This window comes from Osmerus mordax, chromosome 11, assembly GCF_038355195.1.
Source record: "Osmerus mordax isolate fOsmMor3 chromosome 11, fOsmMor3.pri, whole genome shotgun sequence".
NCBI classification, from domain to species: domain Eukaryota; kingdom Metazoa; phylum Chordata; class Actinopteri; order Osmeriformes; family Osmeridae; genus Osmerus; species Osmerus mordax.
Window position 1 is genome coordinate 12,349,411 of NC_090060.1, and position 12,566 is coordinate 12,361,976.

General features: G+C 40.3%; 1 protein-coding gene across 3 annotated transcripts in view; it reads left to right on the top strand.

The window, feature by feature from the left end:
- Positions 1-12,275, top strand: part of LOC136951785 (rho GTPase-activating protein 42) — a 37,095-nt gene extending 24,820 nt beyond the window's left edge. The window contains exons 7-26 of one of the 3 annotated variants that reach the window (XM_067246386.1): positions 1,264-1,368; positions 1,862-1,991; positions 2,382-2,482; positions 2,804-2,913; positions 3,442-3,498; positions 3,708-3,719; positions 4,863-4,941; positions 5,020-5,059; positions 5,391-5,453; positions 5,583-5,657; positions 6,055-6,139; positions 6,332-6,390; positions 6,803-6,908; positions 7,164-7,323; positions 7,413-7,563; positions 7,955-8,341; positions 8,601-8,751; positions 9,478-9,540; positions 9,646-9,725; positions 10,980-12,275. In XM_067246386.1, the coding sequence (XP_067102487.1) occupies positions 1,264-1,368; positions 1,862-1,991; positions 2,382-2,482; positions 2,804-2,913; positions 3,442-3,498; positions 3,708-3,719; positions 4,863-4,941; positions 5,020-5,059; positions 5,391-5,453; positions 5,583-5,657; positions 6,055-6,139; positions 6,332-6,390; positions 6,803-6,908; positions 7,164-7,323; positions 7,413-7,563; positions 7,955-8,341; positions 8,601-8,751; positions 9,478-9,540; positions 9,646-9,725; positions 10,980-11,068 (2,103 nt within the window). In that variant the 3' untranslated portion in view covers positions 11,069-12,275. The remainder of the gene's footprint in view (positions 1-1,263; positions 1,369-1,861; positions 1,992-2,381; positions 2,483-2,803; positions 2,914-3,441; positions 3,499-3,707; positions 3,720-4,862; positions 4,942-5,019; positions 5,060-5,390; positions 5,454-5,582; positions 5,658-6,054; positions 6,140-6,331; positions 6,391-6,802; positions 6,909-7,163; positions 7,324-7,412; positions 7,564-7,954; positions 8,342-8,600; positions 8,752-9,477; positions 9,541-9,645; positions 9,726-10,979) is intronic. The other 2 variants (XM_067246387.1, XM_067246388.1) reach the window with 2 other exon arrangements.
- Positions 12,276-12,566: the final 291 nt, after the last annotated feature.

Consider the following 12,566-nt stretch of genomic DNA (forward strand, 5'->3'; position numbering starts at 1 on the left):
CGCACTGAGAACCTGGGCCAAAAATGTAAATTTCCAAACCCTAAGTAGGGGGGGTGACAAGGCCTAACCTTGCCCATGATGAATATGGACACTCAGACAGTGAACTATTGCGATGTGTATCTACACCTCAGATATTACATCAGCAATTGTGTTCGGGGATGGAAGGAAGTGACAACACTGCCGAGCGGCAATCTGAGCCGTACATGACTCTTCAGTCAGCAGACCAGATAAGCCCTCACTCACAAAGAAGCCTTCAAAGTTTTCCCCTCAGTGGTCAAGCTCTTATCTTTTACACAGCAAGTGAAATCAATTTCCTTTTATCCCTGTAAATCCTCAACTGGCTGATTTCCTTTTTAAGCTTGTTCTGGTGTACCATATTCGATACTGAAACCTGAATCTAGTTTTCATGTTGACACATTGACACTGTTCAATCATATACAGAAGATACAGAAATGTGCATACAGACACAATAACATAATTTTAAATGTTTTTATATGATATACATATACAGTGCATGTTGGAATGTAGTATGTGTACTATATTCTTTCTGTACTGAAGAATAAATACGTAATTATATCGATAATAAACGTGACATGGAGTGATAGAAAATGTCTGTACTTAGGTCCAACAGCGGCTATACTTCCTTCTCAGGCTGAGGGTCAGGCTGGTTGGTGCCAACCAGATAGTGTTGCACCTCTCCTATCATGCCGTATTTGAGATCATCCTACGGTATGGCATCTAAACCTGGATTGGTGATCTCAGTGTACAGTTGAAAGCCCAGGTTACCTGGCTAAGACGGAGAGCCATGAAAATCATGCGAGTCGGGAAGCATCCCACACTCCAGGCTGTCTTTGATGAAACAATCATCAGACAGGTCCCAAATATTATTTCAGAGCCCACCCACGTCCAGTACCGGCTTTCTCTTCCCTCAAGCAGACGTTTCAGAGTCCCCCAGTGCAGGCTCACCAGCTCTAACAACTCCTTTTGTCCCCGCAGTCCATCAAAGCTCGAAATGACAAGTTGGCCTGAGCCTAACCCCTGTAATGCTGTTGTGTTTACCTCACAACTGTACTGCACTCAAGTACACTTCGTGATGACTTTATGTTGATAAGGCTGCTTTAGTCTTCCCACACATATTAAGTACACCATTGTGATGATTACAGGAGTGTCGTACGATGGGCAGTGTGTGCATGTACTGTAGGTATTGTGTCTGTGTTTCCATGTATATGGTTGAGTAGTCTTCCTGTTCTTGTTCCCTGGCAGCTTCTGGCCTTCTTGCAGGGCCTGTTCACTTTCTACCATGAAGGGTATGAGCTTGCACATGAGTTTGAGCCCTACAAGCAGCAGCTTCAGTTCAACCTGCAGAATGTAAGATAACCTCTCTCCTCTTAATACTTGGTGTTATCAACTCTCCAGCCCATAATAGAAACACAATTGTTTCCGCAGATCATGTCAAAAATGTTGATGTAATTGTATTGTTAGAGACAACTGAAGGGCCCATCCATTCCGGTGACTGTGCCAGTCATAGCCTCAGGGCCCTGATTTGATCAAGTTCACTGGCTCCAATAGGCCCACTCAGTTACTCTGTATGCAAGAGGACTCTGTCAGCCAGTATCCAGACACAAGTGGTTGCTGCCATTTCTGGGTTAGAGGCTACATGCTGTTATGCTGACTGCCACAGCAAGAGGGATGGCACTGACCTCTATTGGCTCGCTCTGTGTTTGACCTGCTGTCAAAAGCTATTGAATTTTTTAGTGAGGTTTTGGATGTATTGGAGGTATTTAATTTGGTTATATTATTAGTGTTCCCAAGGAGTTATCAAGCATGTCTATAGTCATGTCTCCATTTGTTTCTAATGCAGACAAGGAACAACTTTGTGAGCACCAAGCAGGAAGTGGAGAAGCTGATGAAGAGAATCAGGTCTGCAGACGAGGACTATAAACCCCCAGGCCAGTGGACCATGGAGGGCTTCCTCTATGTTCAGGAGAAACGTGAGTTTTCTCACAATACACTTTGTCTTCACATCGGCGTCCCTGCCTTGTCTTCCTCATTGTCTTCCTCCCTGCCTTGCATGCCTGGCCACCTGCCTACCTGACTGCCTGCAGACTCACAGCTTCCTTGCACAGACAAGTGCATGGCCTTTAAACAGTACCAATCAACATAAACAAATCTCTCCCCTCCGTAGAATTGATTGCTTCACCACAGGTCATAAGTCGGTTTAATTGATGCACTTTGATGTACTCTTGAACAGGATAGAAAACACTGAACAGTACAACTCTATGTCCACGGTTGAACAACATTTGATATCTTACAGAATTCAGAACTCATTCCAAAGGTTTGTGATTCTTCTTTTTGTCCTGCCTCCCTCTGTTGTGTTGCAGGGCCTCTAGGGTGTACATGGACACGACACTACTGCACATACGAAAAAGGAAGCAATACCTTCACCATGAGCAATACCGACAATAAGTCCGCTGGAAAGCAGGTAAAGGGCAGATCAAAATCACTAAAAAGGTGGTAATGCAAACTGTGTCTTATTTCTTAAAAAATACCAAAACCGAATAGTGTATCAAAACATGTGGGATCTTTTCTCAAAACTTGCGCAAGTCATTAAAGACCTAGACCACAGCAAATTGTGCAGCCTATCCAAAGTTATCCACAGATTAGATTGAGAATGCCATGAGTGTCGGGAGCAGTGTGTTAAGCACAATTAATTATTCATACAATTTGTGCAAATTGTATTGAATTCTGGTGTTACAGTAAAGTATGCAAAACCTTTTTAATCAACTCCACTGTTCCCTTTTAGAATGGTCTAGTGCTGAGCCCAGCTGAGATGTTTAAGTTGAAGTCCTGTATCCGAAGGAAGACTGACTCCATTGACAAGAGATTCTGCTTTGACGTTGAAGTGGTTGAGAGGTCTGTCATAATTGATCTTGTTTGTTCTGTGCTCGTATTGTTGTCCTGTCACTCACATAGACTGAAAACATGAATGGAAACAGAAATTCATTCACAATAGTGTCATATGATTACAGATACACTTACTTGTGATGTGCAGAATTAAGGTGCCATGTACATTGAAGTGCTAATTAGGGCTTCAGTCCCTACAATTGCTGGGTGACTCTCCTAATCAGACCAATGTTTGATTTTGGAACTTAACCATGACTGCTATGGCTATAGATAGACTACATATGGTTTATGTTCCTGTTGATTAACAGTTGTTAATGTTTCCAGTTTAGTCTTGATTGGCGTAATCATAATTGTTTTTAGTTTCAATGTTTAGGTTAGATGTTTTCAGCTCTGTTTTTGTCTTGCATGTTCCTAATTTTCTGTCTCACAAACGTCTTTTTGTACTGTGTTTGTGACTGTCTAGTATTTTAAGTACATTTTTATTTTGTTTTCTATATGTACCCATTTTCCCTTTTCTCTGTGTTCATGTTAATGTAGAAATGACATCTATCATGGAACTCTTTTCAGACCACTTCGGTTTTTCTGTAAAGTCCGGTATGTGAACAGTGCTGCCCTCTCAGTGCAGTTGCATGTGCTGCATGTGTGCTGCTAATCATTTCATGCACTGATTCTCTAGAAACTTAAATTAAGATAATCTTTTAAAATAACAATTTACATTTTTCAATTGCTCAAATGAAATGATACCATCTGGTGAATTTGGAGAAAAGCATGAGGGGAAATACATCTGACCTGTTTAATACCAGATCCAAAATTATGTAAGCAATGCATTGATTTTGACATTCTGACAAGTGATTTAATCGTTTTTAAATTGTACCTCAAATCTAAAGATTCAGAACACCCGCTAGGCACCAGGGAGCATGTCTTGTTGATTGGTGTCTAATGTAATCCTGGTATAAACCACAAGAGTGGGGGCAGAGATTGATAAGAAGATTTGAAGTCTGCTAATCAGCTGCCACTGGGAGAGAAAGGCTGAATAGATCAAGTCTTATAATTCAACAAAGCACAGCATCAGCACATTTATGACTGGGTGCGCCTCAGAAAGGGAATATGTTGTGTATAACACTGTCTTCTTCTAACCAAGTTGTACCAGGGGCAGCATTCCTCACCCTGCCCACCACTGCTGAGCACTGACAATAACTCCAGTTTACTAGCAGGGCAACTCTTTCACCACCCCCAGAGATGCCATAAACTGCTGTTCTCACCACAAGGGCAATGTGGGCCATGCTCCTGTCAGCTTCCAGCTCATCCATTCATCCTCATTATATAAAACATGCTATTCTTACAGCTTAGTGAGAATCAGGCCACCCATCTCAGCACCAGCAGGACATAGCTCTCCGCTAGCACTAACTTTCACGACTGGCCAGGCGTTTTTATTGCATCAGTGTATGAAAATTTAACATTGTGACAAATTAGAGGTGTGCCAGGTTTAGAAGATGGTAAAAATGCTTTAAGGGCTGCAGACATAGTTTTTGCAGAATCCTTTTTGATGACTTTTATTTTGAGACGGACGCCTTCACCATTGCTGGTTAATTTCAATGTCATGATGGCCCCAAGCTTCTCTGAGATGAGACGTGAGAGTAATGGGGCATAGAGAGATTAGCTCAGCAGCATATGAACACCTGGTGATAGACTCTATAGAATCACACATGGAGAAGGCACATGCATGCTGGGAATAAAAATGAACCACTCTTAAATCAAGCACACAATCATTTGTTAATTGGGAGTGCAATGTAATCACAAAGACAACAGAGGACAGGCATTGTTGGAGCAAAGATTCACACCAGCTAGTCAAGGCACAGTAGTCCTTTTACAAAAGCTTCAATGTAAACATTGGTCTGTTTGAGCACCTGAGGCTATGAGATGTGAAAGAGACCTGGTTTTCTCTGAACCTGTTCCAGACATGGCATCGTCACACTGCAGGCTCTCTCAGAGTCCAACAGAAGGCTGTGGCTGGAGGCCATGGATGGCAAGGAGCCGGTAAGGATCTCTATTTCTCTCCATTTCTCTCTTTCACTCTTTCTCTCTCATATAACATATTATGTTATTATTTTCCAGATTTACAATCTTCCAACTATACTGAGCAAGAAGGAAGAAAGTAAGTAGTTCAGTATTCCAATTCCATATCCCACATGATTAATGTGAAACATTTAACTGTAAAATACACATCATTTCAATGGAATTGTATTAGTGTATTATGATGTATATTTCAATATTTAAGCATATCTATGTGATGTGTGTCAGGAGTCATCCTTTTTAAGTCCTTAACACAATTTGACTACGCCTACACAAGTCACATTAATGTACTAGAGAACCCTGAAGAATACCAACTTAGAATCAAACAACTCCATGTGCATTTTATTTCCATTGAAGTTTTGTGTGTGACCCAGAAAGTCATTCATGTGTCATATTGTTATGCTTTATCACAGCATTTCTGAACGAGGCGGGCTTTAATTTTGTGAGGAAATGCATCGACTTAGTGGAAATGAGAGGTGAGTCATTTTTTTTGAAAGGCTTTAAAGCAAATCACTTCACATTTGCGTAGGCGTCTCTGCTTCATATGTCTTGCTGAAGGGGTTGGTTTCAAAGTAATTCTGTCAAACCTCTGCTTTATCCTACAGGCATCAACACCATGGGACTGTACAGAATTGGAGGGGTCAATTCCAAGGTTCAAAAGCTTATGACCACTGTCTTTGGTAAGAAGACCTCCTCCTAGGATGTTGTTATGGCGCACTCAAAATCCACTGCTACAGTGTTCAGTGGTGGGCAACCATATGTAGGCAAAGAGCTCCTTCTTGTGGTCAAACATTGTAAAAGCAAGTGGTCAATATTTCCTCCTTGGTCCAGCCAGCCAGAGCAGTGTTTATGAGTTGCACACACAAACACAGACCCTCTCAAATGATTACACAATTTGCTTTCTGAGACCATACAAAAAATAAGCCAATACATCTAACTGTAGACTGTATTTAATCGGCAATTATCAAACATATTTGTGTCTATAACTGTAGGGATGCACGGAATAATGCCAGGATGATAGTCAGGTATACTGTTTTACGGTGTAATTTTAATAATGAATAACTGTGTTACCAACAGCCACTAAAGCCCCAGTGGATAAGGATCTGGACCCAGATACATGGGATAACAAAACCATCACCAGTGGTCTCAAGAATTACCTCAGGTCAGCATGCCCTGCTGGCTGTGTTTCATTGCCTGGTTGCTATCCTGATTTCCCTTAATGCTTTTATGAAGTGTTCATCTTAAATCATTGCTGCCCCTTTCAAAGGAAGATGTTCTTTTTTCCATCTGAATTAAAAGACTGCATCACTAAGGTGCCAAATTACAAGTGCAATTTGTTCCTTTATTCCATCAGGTGCCTCTCTGAGCCTCTTATGACGTTCAAGCTTCACAAAGATTTCCTCCTGGCTGTCAGTAAGTTATGAGTCTGTTCCAATAAGGAAAGTCAGGCTTGCCAACAAGAGGTATCCTGTGGAGAAAAACATTATGTTACTTCATTGTTCTAGTATTTTGTACATTCAAGGCTCTAAAAGTCAGAGGATCTAGCAAATGAATGATTCTTTGCAAACTTTGCAAACAATGGTTTATTTAAAAATATATATATTTATGCAGCCATCATCCGTAAGGCCTGCTGTACAGAAAATATACTGCCTTTGTCTTTTTGTTTCAAGTTTATTTATTTTTGCCATTTGTAACAGGTATAGGTGCACTGGAATAATTTAGTCCGGTTGCTCTTTACAGTTTCTTAGCAGTCTATGTAAACCTAGAGATATTATACATGGATACTGTAACATGCTGACCTATATCCCTGTCACACTATTCTTAGAGTCAGATGACCAGAACTACAGGGTGTGTGCTGTCCATGCCTTGGTTCACAAGCTCCCTGAGAGGAACAAGGATATGCTGGAGATACTGATTAAACACCTGGTCACGTAAGTGTCCCTGCAATTGATATTGTCCAGATGCAACTTTGGCAGAAGTAATTCAGGACTGAGTTTGTCATATTGGTGGAATAATTACACGATTTTGAGAAGGTGCCCTTTTCCTTGGGCCAGTCATGTGCGATTGTCTTACCTCATTCCCAAGATGAATAGTAAATGTCCATAATGTGTCATAATGTTAAGGGTGTTACAGGTGACGTTTTGATTCCATGTGTGTTTCTGTCCTTCTCTATATGTGCTTTACAGAGTTTCCACCCACAGCCAGTTCAACCTAATGACAGTGTCCAACCTAGGTGTGATATTTGGACCCACACTTATGCGTTCTCAGGAAGAGACTGTGGCAGCCATGATGAACATCAAATTCCAGAACATTGTGGTTGAAATACTAATCGAGAACTTTGACAAGGCAAGCAGACTACATGTTTTATTTGTGATTCTACAATATTATTATGATTAGGATTCCAGTTGTAAAGCTTTACTCTCTGCCCCCTCTAGATTTTCCACCAAGCCCCTGACCCCAATGTGCCTCTCCCAGTGCCGCAGTCCCGACCTGGCTCCCGCAGAAGCAGGGCCATCTGCCTGTCCACAGGCCCCAGAAAGCCCCGCAGTATTTACACGCCAACCCTCTGCCTAGCAGACGCAGACAGTGAGTCCCACATCGGTGACTAGCCTAGACTAGAGAGTAAACCTGCAGGCTATACAACAGAACCAGTCTGCCCGTCAACACCCAACATCATCAGCATCATAACCGGTAGAATACAACTGGATCACATTACCACAAATGATCTGTTGGAAAATATCGAAGAACAGGTTATAACAGTTGTAGTTGTTAGAGGGAACAACAAAGTATGTGAAAACAATAACTGTGTTGTGCAAGGTTGTCAAAGTGTGCTCACTGATCAGAATGCCAGTGTAAATACGTATTTGCTGTCATTTCTGTGTATAAATGTTTCCTTAGACCTTGTAACTTTAGCTTGTTTTAGTAAGCAGGTTGTAATGACGGTGTTTTGCATGGCGTCCCTCTGGCCCATGTACAGGTGACACATTCAGCAGCAGTCCGGGCAGCACTCCCATGGGCAGCATGGAATCTCTATCCTCCCACTCTTCTGAGCAGAACAGCTCCTCAAAGACAGGCTCCTCCTGCCAGGGAAAGGACAGGCTCTTTTCAGGACTGCACCGTGCCGCTTCCCAGCTCTCCTGCAATGGGCCAACGGTCCTTCCCTGCGTCAGCAGTCCAGATTCCAGCTCCAGAGAGGACACTGGCAGAACAGATGGGGAGTCAGAGGACGTTCGGAGTCTGTCTTCACTTATCAATGCAGCTAAGACCTCTGTACCCCAAAAAGCCCCTCACTGCTATACGGGCCTTGGAGCCCAGCTGACCCGCTCCACAGCCCCCTCTCTCAGATCACTGCATACCTCTGAAGGTAGTTTGCTACTATAGTAAAACTCATAGCACTGTAAAACTCATGTTCTTTAGAAACCCAAGGGGCTTAGGAAAAATTATCCATTCTTACTTTGTCATGAGATTGTGGACCAGCAGTACAAAGCCATGAAATTGTACATTGTAGCAAGTTTCGAATCCATCACAAAATCCTGATGCGGTGACTCATGTTTCCAGTACGTACTTACACACCATCTCTCCTCCTCTTGTGGCTAATGACATTCTCTTCATGCTCCCTCAAGGCACCAGGAGCTGCTTCAGTTCAGTCCAAAATCTGTCACTGGTGATGCACGACAAACCTACAGACCACCCCCACCTCCCACCCAAGCAACTAGTGACCAGGCGGAGAATAGACACCTCTGCTACCAATGGCTACCAGCGGCCCGGATCTGTGTAATTGATTTGAAAACGTTCTTCAAAAACAAGATATTGTCAGCATACTTTAAAACACAAATAATATCTTGGCTGTGAGAAAGTATATTTATAGTTACATCTACACCCATGCACAAATAGGGGTTGGCAACACATTAGAAGTAAAATCATTACAAAAACATAGTTGCTTAGTTTCCTGAGACGTTTGTGTGGGGCTTTTTCTTCTATTAACAGGATTGGGAATAGAGAGGTCTGAGAGATTTATGTATTTCCCCAGTAGTGGGAGGCCTGGATTTAATTATATTCTGCCTACTCCAGGGTTGATGTGACCCAGCAGTGCTATGCTTTCAGTCTCTCTTGGGACAAATAGATTGTTTGACTTGTCATGGTAGGAAAGGACAATCACATGAGCTCTAAAGTAGTTCCCTTATAAATAAACCACCTAGCCAGCTAGCCCTCAGAGTTGTTGTCTAGTTGGGAAATATTATATGTGCAGGGTCAAACAATATAACCTGCTTCTTGCCTACAGGAAGAAAATAAAACCTCTCCTATTGTGCTTTGGTACCTTACAATAAACTTCTTGAACAAAAACTTCAAACAATAACAGCTTCATGTCAAAGAATACAGTATACACTTAAATCAGTAATTTTCACTAAATGTGTTTTCATGTCAAACATCTTTTATATCAGTAGTTTACAAATATCAAACGAGTTTTCAAACTAGTTAAGCTTTGCTTATGTCTTTCAGGGTCGCTGCAAGAGCACTGCTGTTTGAAAATGCCACACCATCACCGCAACTGCCAATTGGAAGGTAAGGAATAAAGTTATATGACTTGTGAAAATGTGTGTACTGTGTTGCTCTCATTTGTGAGTTTGTATTAGATCACTGCATATGTTTATTCATTTGTTTGTACAGAGATGCCAAAGCAAGATACTCATGTGAGGCAGAACACAGCCATGAACTCAGTTTCCCACAGGGGGCACTGTTCTCAAATGGTGAGTTACCCCACAGTTAGCTATGCAGATCTAGATTGTTACCTCAAATCCCGCACAGGGGTCGTAAACATTCTTTATTTGTATTCCAATACCCGGTATGAAACAGTGATCTAAATATGCCTCCATGTGCTCATTAAAGATTGCACATTAAAGTAGAGGGAGGCCATCTTATTTTGGAAGCACACAGCAATGACTTGGCATAGTGTAGACAAAATGAAAGTATTTTTTTTATACTTTGGGATTTTATTACCTCTTAGATTTTCCATGAAGAAAGGAGTTGGCATTCTACCCAATGCAGTCTTGCAGGTCAAAGTAACCTAGTAATGAAAGGAAACCACTCCGGTTCCACTCTGCTAACAGAGCCTGCTGAGTCCACGACACGAACATTCACTACCCACCATTTCTATGTTTACTAAGGCGTTTTATTATTCCAAATCTTATCATTAATAGACCTGTTTTTCTCATTAACTTTCTTTGCATTAGTATCTGTTCTTCACATTTCCATCCTTCCATTTGTGTGGATTCTTCTAGGCAAGAACTTCCCATGGTTAAAAATATGTTTTATGAATCATACTGTATCTGTGCGTGAGAAAGCTGCCTTTGAGGTCTGTTAAACTACTTAATAGGGTGGTGTAATTTTGAAGAGCAGTCTGACCTGGTATCTCCTTCGATGTGTCATCAATGCTAATTATTGTAGCAAAGCACATCCTATTTGTCTGTGGAGAGAAACCTAGTGAGTCAAGACCTTAGTTCTCAAAAGTCCCAGGTTTGGGAAATATTGTAACTTTATTCTGGCCTAAACAAACTATAGCTAATGATTAAACAAGTCCCTTGCATACCCATGATATGACTCCTACGATCACGAGAGAGAAGGTAAAACATTTCCGTAAAACCAGCCTCCAGAACAAATCTGGGGTTGATGAGGAGCCATGCCTTCTGCTCTGCCCATCGACTGTGGAACTAACTAGCTGAACAACTTAGAACACCCGAGGTGACAGACCTTCTTAAAGCCTTTTAAAAAGCATTTATCTGAAATTAGACTATTGTAGCACTTTTCACCTTATTTAAAGCCCTATTTATATATTTACAACAATACATTTATTGGTTGAATAAAAAAACCTGTAGCACTCTGAGATTGCCTTGACAATAAAGGGCATAATATAAATACAATGCATTGTTAGATCATGATAAGAGCGATGTCAATGAGACACCATGCTTCACATGTTTTTGACTATTTCTGGTTTTCCCCCTCAGTGTATTCCTCTGTTGAACCAGGCTGGCTTCAAGCAACATATGAGGGGAAGACAGGCCTAATTCCAGAGAATTATGTGGTCTTTCTCTAACAAAATTATAGAGGGAAAAAAGAGCGTAATTCATGGTATCCATGGTAACAAGAATCTTAAATGTGATTGAAAAATTTAACATTCAGCTTTTGCATAGCCTATAGGAAGAACGATTCAGTCATATCCTTCGATTGTGTGATTTGGGTTTTCAGTGCTAAAAGTATGCATGTTTTTTTTGCGATATATTTTGATCCTGATTACACTTGTGAAATATGTTCTAGTGTATTAGAAAATAATCAATACAGTTTCTTCAAGCTTTATTTATACACAAAATATATGTACTTCAGAAGATCATTTGAACATTCCATGTCATAGTTTTGTTCCCATCCTACATGGTTGAAATACCCAGATAGTTTTGGCGGGAGTTTCCACTATTAATCCATGATATCACTGCAGGTATTCCAACAGAATAGAAATGCATCAAAATGCTACATGAATCAGTATGTGCATCAGGCATAACTAAGGCATAACTTACATAATTTTGTCAAAGACTCTAGAAGTTTGCTGAGATGTTCCACCGCAGTCCTCGTCTTAATGACAATTGTTCCAAAAACTGTAAAAAGTACAGTGTTTTCTGATATTATTTAATAGATCCTTTCGTTAGTTGGCACACAATGTTCTTACATATTTATTCAATATGATGTCTTCAAATTTTATGATACAAGATAGCTAACATTTTATCTACGAATTTAGCTTTCTGTTGATGTTACCATGGTTACAGTCTTTGAATATTTCTGAATGCCTAATGCAACTCTACTGTTGAGTTAATGGAGTGAACTCCTGATTTTCATCCAATATTTTGTTATTATGTTCATCAGTGTTATAAAAAAATCACAAGATTGTAATAGTCCATTCACTGTAAATAGCTTTACGTGATTCTTTCAGAAGGACTATTGTGTCTACAATTGACACAACACTCACAGTATTGTCTTCATCACTCCTTTACTTTTGGGCAGCTACATGGTACTATTCTTCTGAGTTTGTAGTTGACTCAAAAACGTTATTACCTTTCACAGATCATTGTAGTAGATGAACACAGTATGTAGTTTTATCTTGATGGTTGATTAAGAGTAAGAGAAAGCTTTAACTGTTGTAATACTCTCTAGTACGATGGTGTACTAGCAATGGCAACAATTATTTTAAACAATAATAACGATAAACATGTCTGATTCAGATTTTCATATTAAAGATTGTATTATAAAGGTGATGTTAATTTGTGTTTTCACATTATGCTTTTAAATGTAAATTAAGGCTTGAAAGAAAAACTTTCATAATAATTAAATTGATTAAAATTGATTATGAAACACATATTGCTTCAGTATAAGACTTAAAATGACAGGAAAGAATAGATCCTGATATGTTAAGATTGTTGTACGTGCCAAGAACACAGTGTTCTTTTCCATTTAATCCATGAGAATGTAATGACCTTGAACACTGAATGAAGAATGGTACTCACTTCCATTAGGATATTCAGGTCAGAGAACACAAAACCCAAAAA